Consider the following 25,356-nt stretch of genomic DNA (forward strand, 5'->3'; position numbering starts at 1 on the left):
GATTTATCAATCCTCCGCCGTTGTATAATTTAGTAAAAATGTTTCTTACCGTGTAAGTCCGTTCAAGTATTTGTAAGTTATACAATTCTTCGTAAAAATCAAAATCACTTTGGATCAGTCCGTCATTTGCGGTGTTCTGCGATGTGCTGTGTTCATTGAAAATCGTCATCTTTAGTTCTGTGTTTCCTGATCCGATCGGCAGAGCCTGTCTGTTGGTAGTTGGCGACAAGATCGCCGTATCGTCCCTCGGATCAATTGTTGTTGGTCCAGATGTGATATCTCCTGATGAAATTGAAGTGGTTATTTTGGTATTTACCTTTCGATCATGCTGTTGGAGTTGGTGATCCGGCCCGGTGATGGAGAGGTGCGTATTCGTCACATAGTACGGATCTGTTTCGGTTGTTCTTCCGGCCCGTTTTGTTTCCATCACATCTACGCGGCGTTGCATTGATATTGTGCGTCGATGATTTTCGCGCAACGGTTGCGTATAAGGCTTGGTTTTTAGGTTAGTTTCGAACGTCTCTAGCAGTCGTTTTTTAGGTACAAGGCTTGACTCTCTTCTGATCAGGGTGGATGGATGACGAGTCGTTGTATCAATTCCCTGTAGCAAATTTGCGCTTTGTATTGGGGGTGTAAGCGTTGTTAATTCATCCTCGGAGACGGGGTCCTTAGTCGTCCTGACTATGGTGGCGTTAATGGAGTCGATCACCGTTTATGGTTCGCGCGTTGTTGTTCCCTGAGGACTCCACGTCCTTAATATATTCTCGGGGTTTCTAGAAAGACCAGTGGTCTGACTATCGGCACTCCATGTTTGTTCCGCTTCTTCCAACAGATCAGTTAGTGGACTCAGAGCTGCAGACACATTCATTGCAATCTTACTGACCCTTGTGTTTCCTATTGTCTTAGTCCTAAATCGCGAAATGGTCTGGGATTTTCCGTCCGTGGCGGTCTCAGCCCCAACCGTTTCCTCCCTTAAAATATTACGCACGGCAAGAGACGCTGTCGTCGTAGCAGTAGCAGTACCCATTACATATGATATTTCTTCCAATGTAGTGGGCGTATTTTGAGTTGTTGTGGTATGTTTCAAATCTCCCGAAATCGTTCCTTCTGGAACGGTTATAACACTAGGAGCGACGGTGATCGACACAGGCCTTTCCTTTAGTGATATGTCATATTTGCCGTCGGCGTCGTCAACCGCTGGCACCGTGGAAGTAACTTTTACCGAAGTAGGTCCCAAATCATTACTCAGGGGAACCTTATATGTCGTCCCTGCAGTAGTCGTTTTCAAACTACCACTTTCCCATGTTTTCATGGTCGTACCGCTCACCCTCACCGAAGTGGTTTGCGGAACTCCAGTGGTCCATGTGGCCCTAGCGTGATGGCTTTCATGGTCATCACTCGCGGTTAGCATCACCGTTTGAGCGGTGAATTTCTCCCCCGCATTATTCCTATAGGCATATGGCGTATAGACCAAGGCACCATCACAAAACGTCCCCCGATAGATCCACCGAGACTGAAATAACTTTTCGTCCCTCACTTCTGCATGAATTAGCTTTTGTGAGGCCATATAATTCAGAAGTATAGTATTCATTAATTTTGCTTGTTCTATTAATGTCGTTCGTAGGGTGAGGTTATACCTCATGGATAACTCCTCAAGTTGTCTTCGGGAGACGGGTTTTTCTTGCGTTTTTACGCCTCTTCTTATTCGAACCTTTAGTTGTGACAAGTGTTCCTTTATCTTATTTGTGTATTGTACCCCAAGACGGGACAGCCAGTTCTTAATACCCCCTTGTCCATACTCATTTGGTGTCTCTCGAGAAGGAGATAGTATAAACGCAAACCTTTCCCTCCCATTTGAAATCAAGCAGGAAGTTTGATTATCCGGGGTTGCTAAAAGCTTTTTCGTCCGTGTTCGGTTTTCAGGAGCAGCAATTTGCATTGCACCGTGTCGGGGATCCGCAAACACTGCCCGCCCCTCGAAAGGATCGTATAATACTCTATTGAATATTAAGGCTGTTTCGAGATCTCCCACAGCCGTCGAACAAACTTGCCTATTTTCTTTCAGTTCGCACCGCGAGCTATTATGTAAAAGAACCGGGTAAGGGTCATACACTGTCATGTCTGAAGGTTGGGGTTTGGCCATCGTGCGGATGAATGCCGTATCGGTTTTTCGTCCGTCGAACATCACATGCCAATGCTCCGTATATGTCTCGTTTCTTGCTTGTAGCCGTACCAGATTCTCGCTTATCCTTGGCAGAGGGACTCCATTAGGCCATTGATTGCTAGAAAAGGTTTTTCGCCTATCCGGCGGTTTTCCACTAATACTGGGATCGACTTCCTGTATTACAAAATCTAGCGGCAAGAAATTGTCATCCGGTTGTTCCCCCGCGAAGTAGCATTCTATACAAATCACTCTACTTCGACGTCTTCCGGGAGTAACACAATGGCTGAATCTATTCTGTCCGATATCCCATCCATCACGACGCCCGAACTGATAGCGACAATCTGCTTCCACCGTCACATATTGTTCTAACAGGTTTATGATCATTGTCTTATATACGGTTAGTCGCTGTAATGTCTCGAGGGGTAAAGAATGCAAGACTCGGGTTTCTACGTACCTCCAAAGATGTATCACTCCCAGTCTGCCGTTGCGTCGGTACTTTATTTTTCGAGAGTAATAGTCAGTAGGGTTCAGATCCGGTAATATCCACGACCCAGTCCTTCTGCACACACACTCCCGTTCATATGCCCAGGTTTCATTCCAATACCTGGCGCTTTGGGACGCTGAGGATGATTTGGGCGCAAATAATTTGTATAAACTTTGCGGTGTGGCCTTTAACGGACCAAACGCTGTGTTGTCAACCTGTATCTGATATCGACGTTGAACGTCCCTTCGAGGCCAGTCTCTTCCTAACACAAAAATTCGTGACAAGGGCACCCCTTGTGGTCTTGGTGGGGCGTCGAAAGGCATCCATCCCGTAATATTAAAGACGTCCTCGGACTCCACGATCATAGAAGATAAGGGTAGTAGGTTTTCGCCAGTTTGGGCTTTCACAAAACAAGCCCACAGGGTTAACAACAGCAACCCTTGTAGTCTTTTCCATTTGTACAGGCAATCAATTATTGGCATATTAATTTAACGTGTAAAATCTGCAATTCATATAGTTGTGTTTAGTGAAGTGTAATGGTTGAAAGATCTTCGGCGGAGGTCGGTTACCATCGCACTATGGATCTGCGCTCCCTAGTATAAGAGGGAGCTGATGTTATGAACATTGTCAATTCGGTGGCAGTGTTCCGCCTTTGCACGTTCGATCTTAACTTGGGGCAACAAAGGCTATGATAGCTGATGCAGCAGAATAGAATAATTATTGCTCCCAATACAAGGGCAACGGGAATCAAAATGGAGCCCAAGCCAGAAAAGAGACCGCTCAATCCCTTTCCAAATAGACCTCCTATTGCTCCAAGACCCTTCTCTAATAGGTGGCCCGCGCCCTTTCCGACCGATTCTATCAAACTTCCGGCCCCATCTGCCATTCCTTCTATCGTTTTGCCGAAGTTCTCCATGAACTCTCTCCCCCCGGCAAATTCGAAGGGTTTTACCGATACATTTTCATAGCGCCAGTCGGACATATTCACGAACACACTTCGGTTTAGGTCCTTTCTCCATACTTGTATGCTCAGGTCTATTTTATGCTGAGTTTGGTCCAGACGAAGGCGATTTGCCCGGAGTTGGTTTCCAATGTCATGTGTAGAGTTCTCGTAAGCGTCCCTATAGGCGACGAACTGCTGAGCCCATTCTTGTACCCGCAGTGTCCCCCTCCGGATTTGCGTACGATATATCTTGGTAGAGTCAAATATTGACTTGCCGGTCAGATTAGCCAACTCCTGCATGACCAACCGATCGATGGCAAGTTCAGCTTCGCTCAACTCTTTGAAACTCTGGAACTATGCGAGGCTGTTGGTCGCTTGTCGTAGTATCATTTGGCGATTTTTCTCCATCATCTTCTGCATCCACACAAGTCGTTTGTCTGTTAGTGATGCCCTAACCTCCATACCAGCGACCAATTGGTCCAGTTTTTGTTGTTGCGCCGATTGAATCTGGGAGAGTTTGTTAATTTTTTTTCCTAACTCGGTCGATCGTTGCGTAGCTTGGAGCATTCTATCGTTGATTTGATCTCCCAAATCCTCAGTTACTTTGTATAGTTCATCGACGACGGTCGCTACGACAGCCACGGTTGCTATGGTGGCAAAGAGAAGAAAGAGCATTCCAAAGAACCGCCTGTGTCGACGTTTTTCATTTCTTATCAGTCCGCGGCCCAACAAATCCCCCTTTATTTCTATTGGCCCCCCTGGAAAACGGGGTCGGTTTCTCTCGGGATCGAAATGTATTTGATCCCAAAAGGCTGCTTTTAGTTCTGGTCCACCGACGGCATCCCGACAGATGTCCTCTGCGGTCATCACCCTTTTCTGGCAGTCCTCATCGGACCTTGTCATGGAGGGATGAGTCACCCATATGGGCATAATGTTGTAAGGCGAGCGCGGCCTGCTCGGGAGCCCATCGAATAAACTATTCCATTCGAAGCCTTGGTCGTCACGACCTTCCCAATTTGGGAACGATGCTTGTATCCATCGTATTCTTCGGGGGAAATTTGTAGTGGGCAAATCCCCCCACGTACTGTTATTCCTGATTGGCCACAGATTGCAGGAAGGTGGGTGGGCAATTTTGAAGCTTTTACGTTCGTAGGCCTCCCGTAGATGTTCGTAGCGTTCCTGGGTGATCAGTCCCGCCGTAGCCCGGCAATTCAACATAGGATGGTGGTCGCGTTCCCACGCGGAGTCCGGGCGAATGACATCTATTTCCTGTATTATGATATCTGCCTGGCTTGGTTCCAAGGCGAAAACCACTCCCGCAATCTTGCAAGAGATACAGATACCGTCCGAGCCTGGTAATGACGACACAAGGCGCTTGGGGTTTTCGTTAGGGTTTTTCCAATCGTAGGAAGACGAATAAGATTTGATCGATAATACCTTGTGCAGCCAGCAATGTGCAAAGCTGGAGCTGCTGGCATTATACCTGTTATTCTGATCCACTTTGGTCCAGTTCCATGTTCCCATCTCCAAACGCTCCGTACGGCAAACCGACCTTACTGCCGAGAATCTCGCGAAAGCTCGCAACATGACAAGTTTAAACTTAGTCATCGCCATCAGGGTACCATTGACTGGGCCATTCACCAAGGCCTCCCTCAAGTCCCACCTATCCCTAGTGGCGTCCCAAGTCTCGCTCCAAAACCACTGTATCCTGACGTCATTCCCTATCGGACGTACGAATATCGTCTCCTGGTTCAGCACGGCGAAGGATAGGTTCGGTGAAATTTGACCCAGTTGTCGTTGGCAAAGACAAGTGCGCTCAAAGTCCCGCACCCGTGACCAATATCGTCCTCGTGGAAATGCCATCTGTTGCAACGAAACCCGTTCAGCGACCACGTAGCCAAAGGATTCACTGCGAAACAATTCCGGCCGACGATATACGTGCCTTTGTCCCGTTTTATTGAAGATACTCATTATGTCGTAATCTTCCCATTGTGTCTCGTTGAGCACCACCCAATTCTCTGGCAACGAACCGTTCAGTTCACCCAATTTCCCTTGGGTAAAAGTCCGTCCCCTATTTGCTACAATATTTGTGGGTCCGTGCATGCCGTCCGCCGTCGTAGGCAGCATGCGATCAAGTGTGCAGCCGATACCAAGAGTGATAAGAAGAAGATAAACAAAGTCGTCCATGGAATCGGAATAGGCGGTACTGGCCACTGCATAAGTTAGTTAATAACACGTCGTAGGCCTAATTTATCGTCTGTAAAAAACATAAACAAAACGTCCGTTTATGGCGGGTCACGATTACAATTGCAGTTCCGCGGGCGAAGCGTCGTATTCATTGAGATTGTACTGTGGGTCGTTCCTAATAGTACGTAGTAGTGCCAGAAAGCGATCAATTTTCTGGTGCTGGCGTTTCCATAACCATTCTCCTACGTAATGGGCCAGTAGATGGCGCGCTAGACCTCGGGATCGATGTAAATGATATTTCAGCGAGCTCCAACAAGCCTCCACGTCATTGGTAAACACCCCTTGCGGGCTTTTAAAGCTAGAGCTATGGTCTACAACCCCATGCGTATAGCCCCGTCCCCAGCTTTCTATGCCTTTATAAGAAGGGTATGCATCGGTCAGGATCGTTGATCTGCTGGCTACGTTTTCTTCAATGAGCTTCCGAAACACTGCCGCCGTTCTGTCAGCAGTTATTTCGATGAACATTTTCCCTGTATTTCTATCTATTCCCCCAAACGCCCATATGGCTTTCCTGGCTGATCGTCCAGAAGAGGCGGCCCTGCGCTTCGCTAGATGGGTCTCGTCAAGAACCACACAGCCTTCAACGCCCCCCAAAGGACGTTTATTCCTCTGGAATTCAGCCGCGCAGATCTTTCGCAAGCGGCCAATCCACACGACCGTTGAACGCTTGCTAACTTCGGCTTCATGGGCTATTTGGGTCTGTAGAGCGTCATGGGCCCAAAAATAGATCAGCATCAATAATTTAGGAAGTTCTACATTGCTATTTGCAAACAGTGAATACTTGCGTATAGTCGCCGTAGTATGGCAGGGTGTGCACCGCCATCTAATCCCATCGTCTACAGTAGACGTCGTCTCTTCCTTCATTTCTCTAAGGCATTTTTTACACTTCATTTTTCGCACCAATAGTCCGTGCTCCCTTAGAAACCGTACGCAATCACCTACGTTGAGCAACGCTCCCGCTTGTATTAATCGCAATACGTTGTATGTCCTTCCATGAACGCCTGCGTAAGCAAAATGGTAGGGCATGTGCAGGTTTTCGGGTATCTGCTGTCTCTTGCGGGAAAGCGCCGTTTTTTTTTTACAGCGCGTCGCTAGACGGTTCTCTCCTATCTGTTTCCGTGCTATGGTTAGGCAGGGCGGATTATTCACCTGCTCCGTATGAGATCTAGTGAATTTAAAACCCTTATTTTCAATGTTCATGTACAGCACACATCCTATTATAGTGAAACATTAACACTCCTATCACACACCCACAATTCAGTGTTCCACACTGGCGCCGTCTATATTTACGGCGCTTAGTTCACTTGAACCAACGTTTTTGCACTGGCGCCAAATATGAATCGGCGGAAAACCTTGAGAAATTTATAAGGAGCATGCGTCAAGATCGTGGCTGGATCAATTGTACAAAAAAAGACGATTTAAAGATTTGCGAACTTCATTCGCGTCATCTGATTTGTTGAAAGGTGAGGAAATGATCCTATACTGTAGCCTACTCTTCATCATTGCATAAGCACCACAGAGTGGTGGGCTACCTTGACTATATATTTTGATTCCCATGGTAAATGACTGGTAAGCTGATGAAACGAGTTTCGTTTTAATGTCTAATGCATTTGCTCTTGCGTATAGGACACAAATCGATCAATTTGCAAATTGAAGCAATTCCAACCTTAAATTTGCCTGTAAATTGGCTAGATTGTGTTCTCATGACTTTATAGCTGTGTCGAAAACTTCATCGCGAATATTTCAGCAATGCTGTTCACGGTGATGTTTCATGTGTCTAACTACTTCTGATTTTTTGCATTTTCAGTGAAAGAGAATATTGTATTCAGTACAACGAAAGACGGAATGGTAGGATTCGTTGATCTTGGGGAGTTGAGACCTGTAGAATGTAGATGATGATGAACCAGCTACACACGCTCTTCAAGTTTATGCCAGTGGCCAGGTAACATCTGTTTCCAAACCCTTGGCATTCTGCGCAACAAAGTCGGTGGCTTCATTTCGACTTTCGAGTAGGCCTATATTCTGGAAATGTGTCGGCATCTTGGTGGATTGTGGATTTCGGGTAGCTGCGTTTGTTGCTGATGGACTCAGTGCAAATCCCAAGATGTTCCAAGAGCGTACGCAACAACCTCTACGCCAGCCGCACTGGTGGTACGAAACTTCTCAACAAGGATTATAAATTTATTCGATGGCAGCATTTTACGGCTGTTTGAACTGACGGAATTGAGATGCGTCAAATTGACGGATGCACATTTTCGTATGCAAAGCTTGGCAAAGATGAGGGAGATTTTTGCAGCTCAGCTTCCGTCTGATAGTGTTGCGCGTATTATGCGAGCAGGAGAGGTGACGGTAAAGAAGCTTCTGCATGGTTTGCAGGTATTTACAAGTGGTTCGGCATTATGAATACATCAACCAAGTTCAGCTACAACGCCGACTTGAAGCCATATTGCAGTCCAGACGATTCACGCTTGGACTGGCTGGAAAATGATTTCTTGCCTAAAATGCGAAAATGGATAGATTCTTGTGCTGAAGGAACAGCAACTTAGAAAACCAAAAAATTCTTGAGTCTCGATAACCATTTATGCATTTAATAACCATGGACAGGTACGGTCAAATAGCCGAATCCTTATTCTGCACTACAGATATTAATGAATTTGGTGACACCTTGATATCATATAAAATTACGGAAAAAGAATGTTCCCCATCCTACCAATGATTCGGGCAAGAGCAAGCAAAGATGGACAAACAGCTAAACAAGGCAGATTTCATCAAGAGTAGATACGCCATCGTTCGGGTCGTATTTGGCCATTCTTTAGCCAACGAAAGCCAGTGTACTGCTGCATTATTAAGGACATCATCCAAATACTTTTCCCAAGTTGAAGATGACAAAATTTGATATCTAGCACTGTTATTGCTTAACAAATCACGCATAAACTGTTTTTGTTGTCCACCTGGTTATTTTTGCATTGGTCTAGTTCTGTACAGTTGCAAATTAATGTTACTTTTTTCAAATGCCTGCATCATTATTTCGGTCATATACACATGAATTAGGGATTTGAGGATTAAATGATGTATTCGTAAATGTTCTATCTGTGAAGTGTATGTATCTTCCTCATTTCTTTACATAACATGATGGAATCCTGAAAATTCAATTCTGTATTGTAAGGCATCGAGATTTTGTGGAATGATCATGGATAGGTGACTTTTTTCAGAGGTGGGTGATGCATGCAGCGTTGCTACTGAAGTAGTTGAAGTATTGCTACAATGATTTACTCAGGTTCAAATAGAAGTAGCGAAAATATAAATGTGTATAGTACTTTTAAAAAGTTCTAAAAGTAGACTTGGTTGTTCGCTCGGAGTCAGTTGGAAATAGTCACTTTTTAAATTGCAGGGTTAAGCTTAGTGACTGCCGCAAAATGGCCATTGAATATGTGCGTGCTATTTTCAAAAACCTTCAAAACTCAGGAGATCTAGATATCACCGGAAAAAAACAAGTTGTGATGTTTTTGTTTGGTGAGTAGTATGAAAACACAATCACCCACGGAAGTAGGCAAACCTACTCGAGTACTCAAAATAACTAGAATTACACCTTTAAAAACTACGTCTGCTTGATATTTAATTATATATGATGTTATTGATGTAGGAATATGATGGAAAAGCGACACCTCAAGTTGGAATGAAGGTTGTGTCACTTGCAACAAAGGTTGAACGTCCGCGACTGTGTGAACATAAGCCTCGTTGGTCGTCACAAGGCTACATCACGGGGATTGCGTATAATTGCGAGTCGTCAATGTGTGAATTGGATTTACGATACGCGCATGACGCGCGAAATTTATCTTGTGAACTAGGTGTACGACTGTACGAAGTACGTGTACGTGAATCAACGTTTATATGGCAGCGGTCCGCTAGCATAATCAGAAGAAAAATGCCAGACGCGAGGAATAAATGCGCTTTTAAAGCTATTCAACACGTCAACGCTAATTGCCACTGATAAATATACCCAACAAATTATATATCATCGCTAGTTCCTCAAAGAAGTATTGCTGAGGAAGCCTTTGTTTACAGCACAACTGTGTATGCGATGAAGCGTGACCAGGAACACGCTGAAACGCAGAGCTCACGGTAGTTTCCAATCATTGTATATATATCATTGGATTACAATGAGGAGAAAAATACTTAGTCTGGCCACTATACCTTCAAAATCTGACCCATGCTAAATCAATAGCTCGTAGCGGCGAGGAATTAGAGATAACCAGCTAATGCTTTATTCCAATTGATAGTGCATATGACCATTTAGAATTACATGGCTGGCAAGAACAATCTGACCGCACATGAAAATATGACTCATATATTTGCTCGCCTGGGGTCAAATTGACCCCAACCTGAGTGGTCTAGGGTTAAGCCCATTATCACTCTCCAAAATAGTGCTATACGGGCACTAAGTGGTGTAGTAGGTTTCCGTCGTAGATTGCTGCCAGAATACAAAAAACTTGGTATTCCGAGAGTGACAGACGTCATAAAATACGAAACGGCAAAAATGATGCACAAAATCTTTCATCATAATAGACCCTTCTTCGACAATCATTTCACTACTTTTGCCTCGGTACATTCACACTTCACTCGTTCTGCCTCATCAAATGGTTTGTTACTTTCGCTTGTATATAAATCGTCCTTCCAGAAAAGTTTCTAACATATTGGTGCCGCTACTTGGAACTCTCTACCAGAAGACCTCAGAGATTTGCCCGATCATCTATTTAAAAAACGTTATCGAAAATATATATTTGATAAGTATAATTGAATAAATTCCGATTTTGCAATTACTGTCTTGTTGTTGGAAAGTACCGTATCAGCTACTCCATTTACTCATTTCTGCACTGCAGTCACGAAACTGTAATATTTATAGCTTGTGTATCCTTGTTGAAATTTTTTCTCTGCTTTTCTTGTAGTTTTGTATATTTATTGTCATTTGTTATGTGCCATTGATTAAAATGTGTATACTCCTACAGGTGGCGACTGTGTACTAAGGCCTTGCGGCCCCTCGTCGTCATTCTGGTCCGTACCGGATTTTCACTGGCGTGACAAAGAAATGATTGATTGATTGATTGACGTCTGGCTTATGAACGGCAAAATCGACACACCGTGATTGCCAGGCGGACAACGAGTCCAATAAGTCTGAGAACTATTGGAGATAGAAAATGTCAATCACTGCAATATTCTTCCACACCTCATATCAAAGTTATCACATTGAAACTACTCACGTCGCAATTTCCAGCAGAAATCCAACGTCCATTAATGTACCTTTTAGCGCAGAATCGACCGGAAAGCAGATCTGAAGCAGGCACTGGAACATAGACCAAACCGTTAGTTTAGGGTTATTTTATTATGTAAGGTTACCATGTGATACTTTGTGATATACTATTGTAACTCCCCTTGCACTGATGGAAGAACATGAAGCCGTAACAACCCACTATTATGATGAAAAGATACTGCAAGTCGCCTTGGCATTTTTACGCTTGGAGAACGGCTACCCATTACTCCAAGTTAAACTCTAAACTCAATAAATGTCGTTTCATGGCATACTCAACGAGGGTGATGAAGGGCTCAAATTTGTAGTCCATATGTGTTTTGAGTATAGATATTCGCAACTTCGTCTTGGAAATTTATTGCGAAAAGCCAGAACACACATAGAAATAAAAATAACAAACACCGTAACTGTTCACAACCACATGCTCCGGGTGTTCATTTTCAATAGTACCCGGCTGGATTGAGCGTGCTTCATCGAAGTAGGCCTGCACTCTATTACGAATGCGCTAATTGTTTACATTACCTTCCGCGTACACATCGTTATAAGGATTGGTGGACAAATCGATGTTGGTGACATCGCGTGCTATAAATATTGCTATAAATATTTGTACTAAACAAAAAGCATATTGTTGGGGTTGTTATAGTAACGATGCCGATACTTTATGAGGAAACCAGCCAACTTGACAATTTTAAACGCCTCTAATCTCTAAGGGTCGGTTGCATAGATCGTGATCAGAAACGATCTGCCGATAGCCATGATCGTCGATCTTCGGATCCGCGACCGACACCATAGCATGATCACGTCTCACTGATGCGGATCCAGTTACGAGTCAAATGATCTCCGGTCGTTGACGCAAATGACGTCAGATAATCCGCCAATATATCACCTGATGGCGGAGGCAGGAACGTTCTAGGCATGTTTCAGGAAGGCGTTGCATGTGCGCGGTGTACAGCTGAAAGACATGGATATATACCGATATGTTGAAGAGTTAGAGACACTGCGGAGCCCGAAACAAGAAAGAATTCCTAGGAGGATGCTGAAAGACCGTTCGAATCCTCTGGAATACCTTGACGATACAAAATTCGCGAATCGGTATAGGCTGTCCATTGTCCAAGTTCGAAGCTTTTGGACATGAAGGAGGAACTTTCATTCCCCAGTCGCCGCTGTTATGCCATTCCACCTTATTTTAGACTGCTGGCTACCATTCGTTTCTTTGCTTCTGGTCATCACCAAATGACTGATGGTGTCCTTCTGCATACGAGCAAAAGCACTGTATGCAGAATAGTAGACCTACATAAAAGTTTCCCGGGCTATAGTAAGCAGGAGCAAGGAGTTTATGAAGTTCCCGACAACGCCTCAAGATATAACCGCACAAATCAATGTTTTTTATGCGGAACACCAGTTTCCATGAGTGATTGGTCTTGTCGCCTACAAGCCTATCTCGAATCCGGATTCTTTTTCATAAACGTACAGCTTGTGTGCAGTGCAGGTATGGAATTCACACATAGTAGCTGGTCTGGCTGTTATTGTCATGGCACTAACCAACCATCCTCAAGAATGGATATATAGATATTCGTATCTGTTATTGAGCATTTCTGAATCCAAAGCGATTTTCACGTTTCCATATTTTTCTACGTTACCCACTGACAATACAAATGCATTGCACCCTCATAGGAACTGTTGATGTATTGCCCACAACCAATTGAAATACATCTGACACAAAATGCAAATGTATTGTTACTTTATAGCAGAATGCAGGCATGTAGATTCTAGGGTTGATCAAAAATAATTTCAAATTTTAGTGGTTACTTGTAGCAAGGCAGGCATGCAGATTAGGGTTGTTGAAAAATACCTTCAAATTTCACTGGCTAGTTGATAGGTTGGATAATAAACTCATCTGAACTTCGGCGAGTAAAAAGTGACATGCAGCATTCTTTTAGCCAACCCAGTAAACTTTGAAAAATAAGTCATTTTTATGGATATGTTGACTGATGAGTAGGGCTGGGCTGTTATGAATCGAGTATCAAGCGTCAAGTATAAGGCAGTTTGATGTCATAACAGTGTGAAAGATGTGGAGAGTTCAAATGTGTACACTGTGTACATTTTATACTACCACAAAGAACATAGTGTCAGTTCTACATCACATAAAGATTGTTGCGGGTTGATCACGGCCTCACGGAAATGTCGTTTCCACAAATACATGTTGTGAATGTGCCAATTAAGGTTTGGAGGCTCCCGAAGTTGAAAATACTAACCGTAATAGAGCCACAGAACGGCCGGTCAAATTCAAAATAGCAGCAATACTCCATTTCAGATTCGAGTACGCGAATCATTGTGCTTAGTCCTACTGATGCGCAGTGGCAAGCAATGGAGCTTGAGCAAAATTAGCCAACGAAAAATGAAGACTGAAGAGTCAGATCAGGTGGTCTTGTCATCCAATGCCAGGTTCTTCTGAATTCTTCAGCCATTTCTTGCTTTCTCCTCTTCAATGCAATTTTCATATTTTTGCGCCGCTTTGATTTCGAAATATTTTAAATGTAGGTCATGCTTCTCCTTTGCCATTGCCAGTACATCATCTGGAATAAGTTGGTTGAAAAGAATCAGGAAATCAAGTAATCAACAAGGAAATTTTTTGCAGCTTTTGCAAATTTTTTTATAGTATCCGGGAGCTTCCTAATACTCAGTCAGAATATAGCCCATGTAGTATGTTGTTTCAAGCTGCTTGAAGGAATTTTATATTGCAACTTTGTTGGTATTGCGAAACCGAACTTTGCTGTAGTCATGTATTTGAAGATATATCTCACTTCGTGCTACCTGCTACTATTCAATATCTCTATATGATCAATGAAAATACTATACTACGGCACTTACTGTGTGTAACGATAGCGTACCATCGTTGTTTAGAAGTACCAAGCCATGCGTGTGATTCTGATGTAAGCCGTGCTCTTGGTCTGCTGTTGTTCATGTTTAATTGGCATATTTAGTAATTGTTTACCTTTCTATAGGCATAATTAGTAATTAAGATCAATGTTGTTAGTGTAGGATTGTTGCCGGAATAAATTGGTAAGATTTGCATTGTTAGATAGGACGCAGTAGGCTAGTGTTGATTCTGTTTTTGTGTAACTTTTAGTTCACCGTATCACTTCCGTATTTCCACTGCAAAAAGAAGATTCATGCGCCTTGGCTTTAGTCAACGAATATATTGAAGGATATACAAGTGTGGACTTGGTTGTGGTACGCGTTGACTACCGGGAGCCTTGCTACGTAATTCGAGTTGATCTTGAATAGCCGTAAAAGTGAACAATTTACTGAACAATCTATAAGTGAACAAGATATTGTTAGTGAACAATTCACAACAATAGAAGACGTTTTCAAGTCAGCCCAAGCTTGGTGAAGGTTTTGCATTCCGAAGGAAGGTGGAGTTATACTGTAAAGATTCAAGACATCATTATTGAGCCGTAAGGAAGGAATCGAAATGCTTGATAGTGATGATCCAATTACAGAGGCTTCTGCCCGTCAGGAACCTGAAGATGCAATTCCCTCTAGTGAATTAGCGGGAACAAGTAACCAGGAAGTTTCTGAAGCAGACGTCCAAGAAGGACGCAAGAGAACTCCAACAGAGAAAGGTACTGAATATGCTATTGCTCTGTGCCGAGATAAGGTCAAGTCAACACGTTTGGCTCTAACAAAGACGACCACTGACGTGCTAAGCCTGGTATCAGGAGCCGAGCTACACATACTTAAACAAGGGAAAATAAAACTGACTGATGCTTTCAAGGAATTTTCTGATGCTCATCAGACGTATGTGACTAAGCTTATTGAGCCAGATGAGATTGAAGATGCAAATAGTAAATTTGCTCGAGCAAATGAGAGGTACAATGAAGCAGTGAACTCTATAAATGAAACTATCCATCGTGTCGAAGCAGAAGAATCAGATTCAATTTCCATGAGATCCTCCCGTTCAAGCTCGTCCAAAGGTAAACGTTCAATACGTTCTTGTAGGTCCAGTGCTTCCTCAATAAAGCAACAACGTTCAGAAGCAGCTGCTGAAAGAGCTGCGTTAGATGTAGACCTATGGTATTCAGCAGCTGAAAACGAATTAAGCCAGAAGCTTGTGTTAGAAGAACAGAAAAAAGAGGAAAAAAAAGAGGAATTGGAAGCAGATAACAGACGATTACGTGCTAAACTTGATGCTTCTCAAACCAGGATTAAGCAACAGATGGAGCATTTAAAGTTGCAGAGAGAAAGGGACAAAGCTCGTGTCCGAGAACATATCCTAGCAGATGTTGATCATGGACCTGATATAGCAATGGAGACTATGAATCCGCTTGTGGTTCCTACACCGAAGCCGACTTTGAATCCAGCATCCAGATCATTGCAAGTGACTCCTGTTCCAATCGAAATTTCAGGTACTCAATTACCATCAGTTACTAGATTGAACCCACAGTCGACACCGTTTTCTCCATCTGCTGCTTGTGCTGGGTTTGCTGAACCGTTGATTGCATCACGTCCTGTTGCTCGCAAGGAATCTCTAGAATTTGATTCACCTGTTGAGCCGAGTAAACAGTATCAGAGATCTGTGCCGATCCTGCCATGTGAGGAACCGAAGGTATTCCGTGGTGACATATTGGAGTATCCTGTATGGAAGACTCGTTTCACAGAATTAATTGAAAGAAACGTGAAGGATCCAAGTAGACGACTGAGTTACTTGAATAAATACACTGCAGGAGAAGCAAATCAGCATATTAATACGTTTCTTGTGAATCCAACCACAGAAAGTTACAATGAAGCACAGCAAATTTTGGAAGATTGGTATGGAGATCCTGATGCGATTACCAATAGTTACAGAATGAAGATACTAGAATGGCCTGTGATCTCTACGACAGATGGAGGTAAGGGACTCCGACAATTTTCAAGTTTCCTGACCAGCTGCAAGACTTTAATGACAAATTCTAAGTACTTGTCTATAAATGATGAGAAGGTCAATCAAAGTATTGTATCTAAGTTGTCTGCAGCTCAGAGGGATAATTGGTCCAGAATCATTGCAGAAGCCAAAGAATCTGCTAATGGCCATAACCTTGTCGCTGAAGCAAATGAATGTAATCGTAATAGAATGGCTCTCTCCAGTTCTGCAACATTCTTGATGTTATGTGATCATGTCAGAAAGGAAGCAAAGGTTGCTACGCAGCCTGTTTATGGCACTGCTATTTTGAACCAGATTGTGGCAGAGAACAGGAAGATTCACGCTCCTTACAAGAAGGATTATAAAAGTGCACGTACATTCGCTACGAATTCATGCGACCAGGTCGACAGCGATGTTAAGCAAGAGAGTGCACCTAAGTTTGGAAGTGAATCCAGAAAGGAATTGAACTGTCTCTACTGTCATGGACAACATGGATTATTCAAATGTGCCAGTTTCAAAGATGCAGAATATTCAGCAAAGATTCAGTTCCTTCGTGAGAACAGACTCTGTTTCGGGTGTTTAAAGCAGAATCATATCACAAAGTTCTGCAGACATAGACTCAGATGTGAAGTATGCAACAAGGTTCACCCGACAGTTCTCCATAGGGACAGTACCGACACAGAAGTTATGCACAGATCTACTCCAGAGTCAAGACCTGCTACAAGTAAGCAGAAGACAAGTTCCGCAAATTGTCTCATGACTGGAATAGATCGGGTTAAGTCGACGAGAATCGTGCCGGTTTGGATTCAAGATGCGCTGCATCCAGAAAAGGAAATCAAAACGTATTGTGCTTTGGATGAACACAGTGATTGCACCTTTATCTCTGAGAAGTTGATGGACCAGTTTGATGTTGAATCACATGAGGTAAATCTTCGTATCACTACTCTTTATAACGTTACTATGGCTGCGGCTCGAAAAGTAAAGGGGTTGAGAGTGAGAGGATTGGGCGGACCTTATATTGATTTACCTTCATGTTATTCTACTGATGAGATACCCGTAAGCACTGAACAAGTAGTGTCAAGGTCTATGATCAAAGATTGCCCTAAGTACCAAGGCATAATGAGTGAATGTGTGGAATTTGATTCCAATATTGACGTTGGCATTCTGATAGGCACAGATTGCATCGAGGCTCTGAGTCCCATGGAAGTTATCACTGATAAAGAGTCCAACAGCTATGCTATTAAATCAGTGTTGGGATGGAGTATAGTTGGCCTTGTAACAAAATCATGTCCAAGCGCTCTGCATTGTAATCGCATTGTGAGTCACAATGTTAACAATTCGAGTTTTGTGCCAATTCATCAGACTAAAGAATTGATTAATCCAGTGACGGTGCTGAAATGCTTTGAACAAGATTTTTCAGAAATTTCTTCAAAACCTGGCATCATGTCAGCAAGCCTTTCAGACAAGCCAATATCTATAGAAGACAAGAAGTTTTTGAGAATTTGTGAAAATGGAATAGAGAAGACGGCAACTGGACATTATGAGCTACCATTACCATTTCGTAATGAGCCGAAAATTCGTAACAACAAACCACTTGCCATCAAACGATTGCAGGCAGTGAAGAAGAAAATGTCTCAAGATCCGAAGTATAAACATGACTACTGTGAGTTCATGGAAAAGATCATTTGTAAAGGTTATGCTGAGAAAGTTCAGAAAGATGATCGCGGGACTCCTGGACAGACTTGGTATTTGATTCATCATGGAGTCTACCATCCTACGAAACCGAATAAAATTCGAGTTGTGTACGATGGAAGCGCAAAGTATCAGGGAGAATGTCTGAATGATCTCTTGCTTCCAGGACCATGTTTGACGAATTCCATAATTGGAGTCATGTTAAGATTCCGTAAAGGATTGTATTGCTTCACTGCGGACATTGAGCAGATGTTTTATTCGGTTCATCTGAAACCAGAATATCGAGACTTCTTTCGCTTCCTCTGGTGGGAAAATGGAGATACGAGCAGGGATCCTGTAGAATACAGAATGACTGTACATTCATTTGGTGTTTCTTCGTCACCTGGCTGTAGTATATTTGCTCTGAAGAAGACTGCCGAGGACAATGCAGAAGAGTTTGGTGCTGATGTAGCCAAAGTGATAATATCAGGTTCATATGTGGACGATATTCTTGCCAGCTGTGATTCCATTTCGGAAAGTTTATTGTTGACGAAGTCCTGTAAGGAAGTTTGTAAAAGAGGAGGTTTTAATCTCACAAAGTTTGCTGCCAACAACACTGAGGTTTTGAGTAAGATTCCTGTTGAAGATAGATGCTCGGAGGTGAAAAATATTGATTTGGCACGTGACAGCCTACCTATTCTAAGAACTCTGGGTGTTGAATGGTGTATTGAGTCCGACAGTTTCATGTTTCGGGTTTCAGTGAAGGAAAGACCCTTCACTAGGCGTGGTTTACTTGGAACTGTTTGCAGTATTTATGATCCGTGTGGCTATTTGGCTCCTCTGGTTTTGGAAGGAAAGCTCATCCTTCAAAGTATGGTAAAGGATAAAAAAGACTGGGATGAAACTTTACCAGCTGATCTAAAGCCACGTTGGGAGAAATGGATCAGTGAGCTGCCACTTATTTCAGAATTGAAAGTGAGAAGATGCTTCAAACCAGAAGGTTTCGGTGATATTAGGAAAGCCGAATTGCATCATTTCAGTGATGCTTCAAATAAGGCATATGGACAATGCTCATATTTGCGTCTTATTGATGACAACAACAATATCCATTGTTCCTTTGTTATTGGAAAGTCGAGAGTGGCACCCTTGAAATTTGTGACAGTACCGCGATTGGAATTAACTGCCGCTGTGGTTTCTGTGCGTGTTGGAAAGATGTTACAAGACGAGTTGGAATATGAGCATCTGACAGAAACTTATTGGACAGACAGTTCAGTTGTTTTGGGATATATTTCGAACGAGTCTAAAAGATTCCATACTTACATTGCGAATCGTGTGGAAGAAATTCGAAGCCGCAGTCAGACCAACGATTGGCTTCATGTGCCGACAAAGGATAATGTTGCTGACGATGCATCGAGAGGACTGACTGCAAAGGAACTGACGAATCAGTGCCGGTATTTGAATGGTCCAAGTTTTTTGTGGAAGTCATTACCTGCTGACTCGAAGAGCTCAAATGAATTTTCTGCGTTGAATGAAGAAGATCCAGAAGTTAGGAAAGCAACTGTTTTGACAACTAAAGGAGAAGTTGAGTTGCCAGATCTTCTTGAAAAGATGTGTTATCATTCATCGTGGCGGAAAGTTCTTCTTTTCACAGCGGTTATGAAAAGATTTATCAAGTATTGGAAAATCAAATTGGATGCCAGAAAGAGTAAGCTTTCACCCAATTATGATGAGATAAAAGCACCAGTATCAGTACAAGAAATGAACGAAGCCAAATGTTGCGTAATCAAGTTGGTGCAGTATGATGTTTTCGAAGAAGAATTGAAGAACATTGAAACGCGTGTGGATGTTGGTGATGGAAGTACCGACAGGAGTGTGAAAGTAAAGAAATCTTCCTGTATGTACAAACTGCACCCGTTCGTGGATTCAGATGGATTGCTTCGTGTTGGAGGGAGATTGCTTTTGTCAAGTTTACCAGAAGGGTTGAAACACCCAGTCATACTACCGAAGAATCATCACTTGACAAAACTTATAATTCAACACTACCATGAGAACGCAAACCATCAAGGACGTGGAATCACACAAAATACAATACGAAATGCAGGATTTTGGATAATTGGAGCAACAAGAATGATTTCTCAGTGCATTTCGAATTGTTGCAGACTGCGAGGACAAGTATTGCAGCAGAAGATGGCTGATTTGCCCGCCGACAGAATCGAAGTGGAGGCACCTTTCAGTTATTGCGATTTGGATATTTTTGGACCATGGATCATCAAGCAGGGTCGCAAAGAATTGAAAAGGTATGGTGTACTCTTTACCTGCTTGTACAGCCGTGCTATCCGCATAGAAGTAGCCACCAGTTTAGAAACTGATAGCTTTTTGAATGCTTTACGTCGTTTTGTATGTCGTAATGGACCGGTACGTCAAATTCGTTGTGACAGAGGCTCTAACTTTGTTGGGGCATCCAGAGAGTTACAGCATGCTTATAAGCTGATGAATCATGATAAAATTCAGAAGTCGCTTTTGATGGACGAGTGTGATTATTTTCCGTTCAAATTTAATGCGCCTTCAGCATCTTATCAAGGAGGAGTATGGGAAAGACAGATTCGTAGCTGTCGAGCTGTTCTTTCGTCTTTGTTGATGAAGAATGGTCACCAGTTGGATGAAGATTCGCTTCACACGTTCATGGTGGAAGCAGAAAATATTGTGAACAGCAGGCCGCTGACTGTGGAGAACTTGACAAATCCAGATGGACTTATGCCTTTGTCTCCACACAATATTTTGACTATGAAGACGAAATTGGTGTTACCACCACCCGGAATATTTGGGAAACCTGACATGTATTTGAGGAAACGTTGGCGTCGTGTTCAGCATTTATCGAATGAATTTTGGCAAAGATGGCGGAAAGAGTATTTACAATCATTACAAGAACGTCCAAAGTGGAACTCAACCCGTCGTGATTTGAAAGTTGATGATATAGTCATCATCGTTGATGACAACAGTCCCAGAAACTGTTGGAAAATGGCACGAATCGACAAGGTTTACCCGAATGAAGGTGGACATGTTCGCAGAGTTTTGTGTCGTGTCGCAAACTCCGCTCTTGATTCTAAGGGCAGAAGAACGAAAGATGCCTTGCTTCTGGAGCGACCGATTCAGAAGTTGATTTTACTGAAGAAGGCAGAAGAACGGGGACTATAGCCCGACGAGGAGATTTTTGTTTACTGTTAAACTGTTTAGTTTTGGTGTTAATGTTATTTAGAAATGCAGTCATTTCTAGGGGGGGAATGTAACGATAGCGTACCATCGTTGTTTAGAAGTACCAAGCCATGCGTGTGATTCTGATGTAAGCCGTGCTCTTGGTCTGCTGTTGTTCATGTTTAATTGGCATATTTAGTAATTGTTTACCTTTCTATAGGCATAATTAGTAATTAAGATCAATGTTGTTAGTGTAGGATTGTTGCCGGAATAAATTGGTAAGATTTGCATTGTTAGATAGGACGCAGTAGGCTAGTGTTGATTCTGTTTTTGTGTAACTTTTAGTTCACCGTATCACTTCCGTATTTCCACTGCAAAAAGAAGATTCATGCGCCTTGGCTTTAGTCAACGAATATATTGAAGGATATACAAGTGTGGATTTGGTTGTGGTACGCGTTGACTACCGGGAGCCTTGCTACGTAATTCGAGTTGATCTTGAAGAGCCGTAATACTGTGAATATTCTCAAGCATAGCATCAAACTCTGATGGAGGAGATCCTGCAACAGTTTTGGCCCGTTCTCCCTGCTGACTAGAATAAGCTTTTTTTGTCTTCTGCTTTAGATTTTTCCACAGGTTTTGAATTTGGCCAACCGTTCTGTGGACACCAGTATTTGTGGCTCTATACTGTTCAAATACTGTCTGTCAAGCTTTTTCCTTTTGTTTTGTGGTAATGGTGACCCCGTCCGTTTTCGTATTTTCAATGATATTCAGACTATCTTCAACAAGTTCAACGACTTTATATTTCTTCAGTTTACTAAAATTCTCTATAATTTTGTAATCCGTTTCTGTAATAAAAGAAAATTACCACCAATCATAAGAACTTATTCGCTTAACATTCAAATGAGACACTGTATATCTGCAAAACCTACAAGACATCAAGTAAACCATTTGTAAAAGCGAGGTATGTGCAGGTATATTGTTATTGCATCATTTTTGAAGTTATGAGTAAACTCAACGCTACCGGTACTCAAAACCCGAAAACACTGAATGTAAAATCTCAACGTCAATACACGAACAAGGTAGGCTACCGGTATGTACAAGTAACGCATGTTACGGTACTCTTACATTGATTTTTGCTCATGACTCATTTGACAACAGTCACCTTGGTACCTTGTAGATAGTATACATTTTTACAGGTATTACAGTGTCCCATGTAAAATCGATCAAAAAGACAACGAAACTAACTTTATTGCCACCACTGATGTTGAAATATACGATCTGTATTGGCAATTCCTATCGATAGTACCGGTCCACGAACCATTGAGTACTCTAGATATGACATATTTACACGACAAAATCCATCTATAAAACAATCTCAGCCCTCACTTGATATCTTTTGCGGCATCAACAGCGAAGCACACCGCCGATCAAGTCCTTGAACCACCTACCCAGCTGGATCAAATCTCGCCGATCAAATTTCCCCGATAATGGCCTGATGGTCATCTATACCACGGAACTCCGACGATCTGTTACGCATGATCGGCGATCATGCTTCGATCGCGATCTGTGCAACCGACCCTAAATGGGCGAATTTACCAATGACATTAATTACCAACTCGATGAGTGAACTTGACTTTCCTCTTGTCGGCGGACTGGGGGCTAACTGTTGAATTCCTTGAATTGCGCAGACAAATAAGATGTTTCGTGGCTCATTCAAAGCATTACATTGCTCAAGGTCATGGATTTAGTTGTATTTCAGCTAACTATAACTGGAAGTTGTCCCCACAAATCTTCCTTAGTATTGTTTCAACCAGTGTTGGGATCAAGTCACTACCTTCGAGTCACGAGTCATTTCGAGTCATTGCACATTTTGACTCGAGTCAAGTCAAGTCAATCGATTTTCGAAGGTGACTCGAGTCAAGTCAAGTCACTCGATTTTTGGAGGTGACTCGAGTCAAGTCAAGTCACGAGTCAAGTCACAATTCAAGTCAAGTTGCCTATTTGAAGTATTATATATGATTACGTCATTGCGTTTCACTAGCTGTCTGATATACAGATTGGTGGTCATTGATTCTGAACCAATGAACGAATATAGAGTTAAATATGCAGGCAAAAAGGCGATGCATCGCTCACATATACCTACAGCCTCATTTTATAGTTACCAGCAAAAATAGAGAATAAAGAAATGAATGACAAATTGCAATACATTGCCCATTTACAAATTGATATGATACAATTCGAGCCTGCGCCAGTGGTTGAGGACTATATAAAGTTTATTCGAATTCAATTTCAATCAAGCAATATGTTTTGTTGATGTAAGAACAGAGAACAGAAATGAACATTTTGCTATTAAATTACTTTACTATACTATAGTTTACGACAACGTAACCGTAAGCTGTAAGTTTCGATCACTTCGTTTGCGGTCAATTTATTTGTGAGAGAACAATGGAGGCTCAGTAAAACGCACGATTATCGAATGATTGGTCGCTCTCACTGGTTACACCAGCATTTCGCTAAAAATCCTACCATATGCAAGATACCCGAACAACACCGAGTATGAATTTATTCTGATTGAATATAACCACAAGACCATCCTACTACGTATTTTAGACATTCCCTCGACACTTAGAAAATCAGAACCTAATTGAGATGATCCCGGATGATCCTTTTACGGTTTTGTGTTTGCTGGGAGTGATTTCTATCGACGCCGATTACTTGGTGACTTGAAATTGACTCGTGAATTTTGCTCCGAGTCACGAGTCAATCCACATTTCTGATACGCCGAGTCAAGTCAAGTCAAGTCATTTTGGCGAAGTGACTCGAGTCAAGTCAAGTCATACGAAAAAGTGACTCGAGTCTGACTCGAGTCATCCCAACACTGGTTTCAACACGAATGAAGTTCATTGATATACATATGTGAATTCAACAAAAATTACGTAGCTCAATTAGTATATTATATATAAACTTAGAGATGGTCTAAATCAGTGATTCCCAAACGCGGCCCCCCGCTAGCCTTCTTGCGGCCTGCACAAAAATATTAAGAAATCGATTTATGCCATAAAATAAAATTTATATTTATAACATACTCTTCCTTGGCTTGGAGTCTGGAGTTTTTAATTAAAATTGCAGAAAGTTATGAGTAGACTGCTAACGTTACGTCACTGCTGTTTCAATGCAATGTGCCCTAAGTTTCCAGTTGAACGAGCAGTAGCTATAGATATAGGTGTTGATAACTAATCTACGGATATAGATGCACAACATGTGACTCGTGGTTGAATACGCAGAGATGCGTACTGCTGAGCCGGCTAAAAGCAGCATAATTGGTTGTCCTATAGCTCGCGAGTGAAGCATCCGAATAATTTTATATGTCCGGTCTTTATCGAAAGCTAGTGCAGTGCTAGTGCACTGATTCCAAAAATACGAATTGAAATCTCGCCAAGGCAATAAAACTACTCCAAAATAGCCGCCAAAGGTCGATCGTTCTGAACAATTGGAGGGCGGCAACGCAATGACCATAACAATGGCCAATGGCGTCGAGCGATTGTTCTGAGCAATGCCAATTTTCATAATGTGAGGAGTATTTTGGGTTCGTTTCATGGCCTTCGCCATGTTTAAATTTGTATTTTCTGAATGAGGATCGCCAGTTATCGGACAACCAATTACGCTGCTTTTACCGGGCTCAGCAGTAGGTCTCTCGGCGTTTAAACCGTGTGTCATGTGCTGTGCATCAATTCGTATTTTAGAAATCTATGGTTTAAGCCAAGGGTCGGCAACCTACGGCCCGCGGGCCGGATCCGGCCCACCAAGCGAAATCGTCCGGCCCGCGACATAATAATTAGTTATCACAAGAATACGACCCGCCGTTTCATAATGAGTTTCAATCTGCAGTGCAGCACTGCATGAAAAAAGTGCGGCATTGCTACGATACAATAGTAGCCCACATCGTATTAGTCTATTGTTACGCCATAAAACGAAGGTGGTCGATGTAGAAAGACTAGACTGGATCAGTGCTTATCAATCGGGTGTATCTCGCAACCGAAGGTGTTCCATACTAGAAACGTCTCAGACGCAAAGACGGAATCTCAATTTGTTCAATTATAGATAACTAGCCTCCGTATGTTAGTTAGCCTATTTATAGTTCAATTTTCCAGAAGGCATTGTGTGTCAAGACAACAAACATGAATAGTGTTTTGGCCACAATGGTGAAAACTGTTAATATGATTTTTGTATAATTAACTGAATCAGTTACGCCAGATATTACTAGAAGCAGAGAATCAATATGGCGATGTCATGTAGGCCTATATCTGTCATGTTCGCGCATTAAGTCGAGCAGCTATGCTTACACGAGTGTATGAACTGAGAAATGAAATAGCAACTTTCCTCGAAAACACAAATATCGCCTACTCACAATCTTGTAATCGAAAATGGGTATCTCATCTTGCTTTCC

The 25,356-nt window shown here is 42.5% G+C and overlaps 3 protein-coding genes and 2 long non-coding RNA genes across 6 annotated transcripts in view; 3 read left to right on the top strand and 2 right to left on the bottom strand.

Annotated features, from left to right (window-relative positions):
* Window positions 1-25,356, bottom strand: part of LOC145445865 (neuronal pentraxin-2-like) — a 540,218-nt gene that overhangs the window by 358,216 nt on the left and 156,646 nt on the right. The window lies entirely within an intron of this gene.
* LOC145445854 (cytochrome P450 4V2-like) overlaps window positions 1-25,356 on the bottom strand; it is a 416,089-nt gene that overhangs the window by 304,170 nt on the left and 86,563 nt on the right. The window lies entirely within an intron of this gene.
* Window positions 7,156-9,023, top strand: LOC145447315 (uncharacterized). The gene is made up of 2 exons (XR_013917526.1): window positions 7,156-7,301; window positions 7,646-9,023. It is a non-coding gene; the product is annotated as an uncharacterized LOC145447315 (long non-coding RNA).
* On the top strand, window positions 14,015-14,360 carry LOC145446829 (uncharacterized). Its single transcript, XR_013917363.1, has 2 exons — window positions 14,015-14,206; window positions 14,274-14,360. It is a non-coding gene; the product is annotated as an uncharacterized LOC145446829 (long non-coding RNA).
* LOC145446828 (uncharacterized) lies at window positions 19,875-21,341 on the top strand. The gene is made up of 2 exons (XM_080325204.1): window positions 19,875-21,187; window positions 21,255-21,341. Exon 1 carries the CDS (start codon window positions 19,905-19,907, stop codon window positions 20,910-20,912), a length of 1,008 nt encoding a protein of 335 aa, XP_080181330.1. The 5' UTR covers window positions 19,875-19,904; the 3' UTR covers window positions 20,913-21,187; window positions 21,255-21,341.

This window comes from Botryllus schlosseri, chromosome 9, assembly GCF_051294905.1.
Source record: "Botryllus schlosseri isolate E-star chromosome 9, Bs_hap1, whole genome shotgun sequence".
Lineage (NCBI taxonomy): Eukaryota > Metazoa > Chordata > Ascidiacea > Stolidobranchia > Styelidae > Botryllus > Botryllus schlosseri.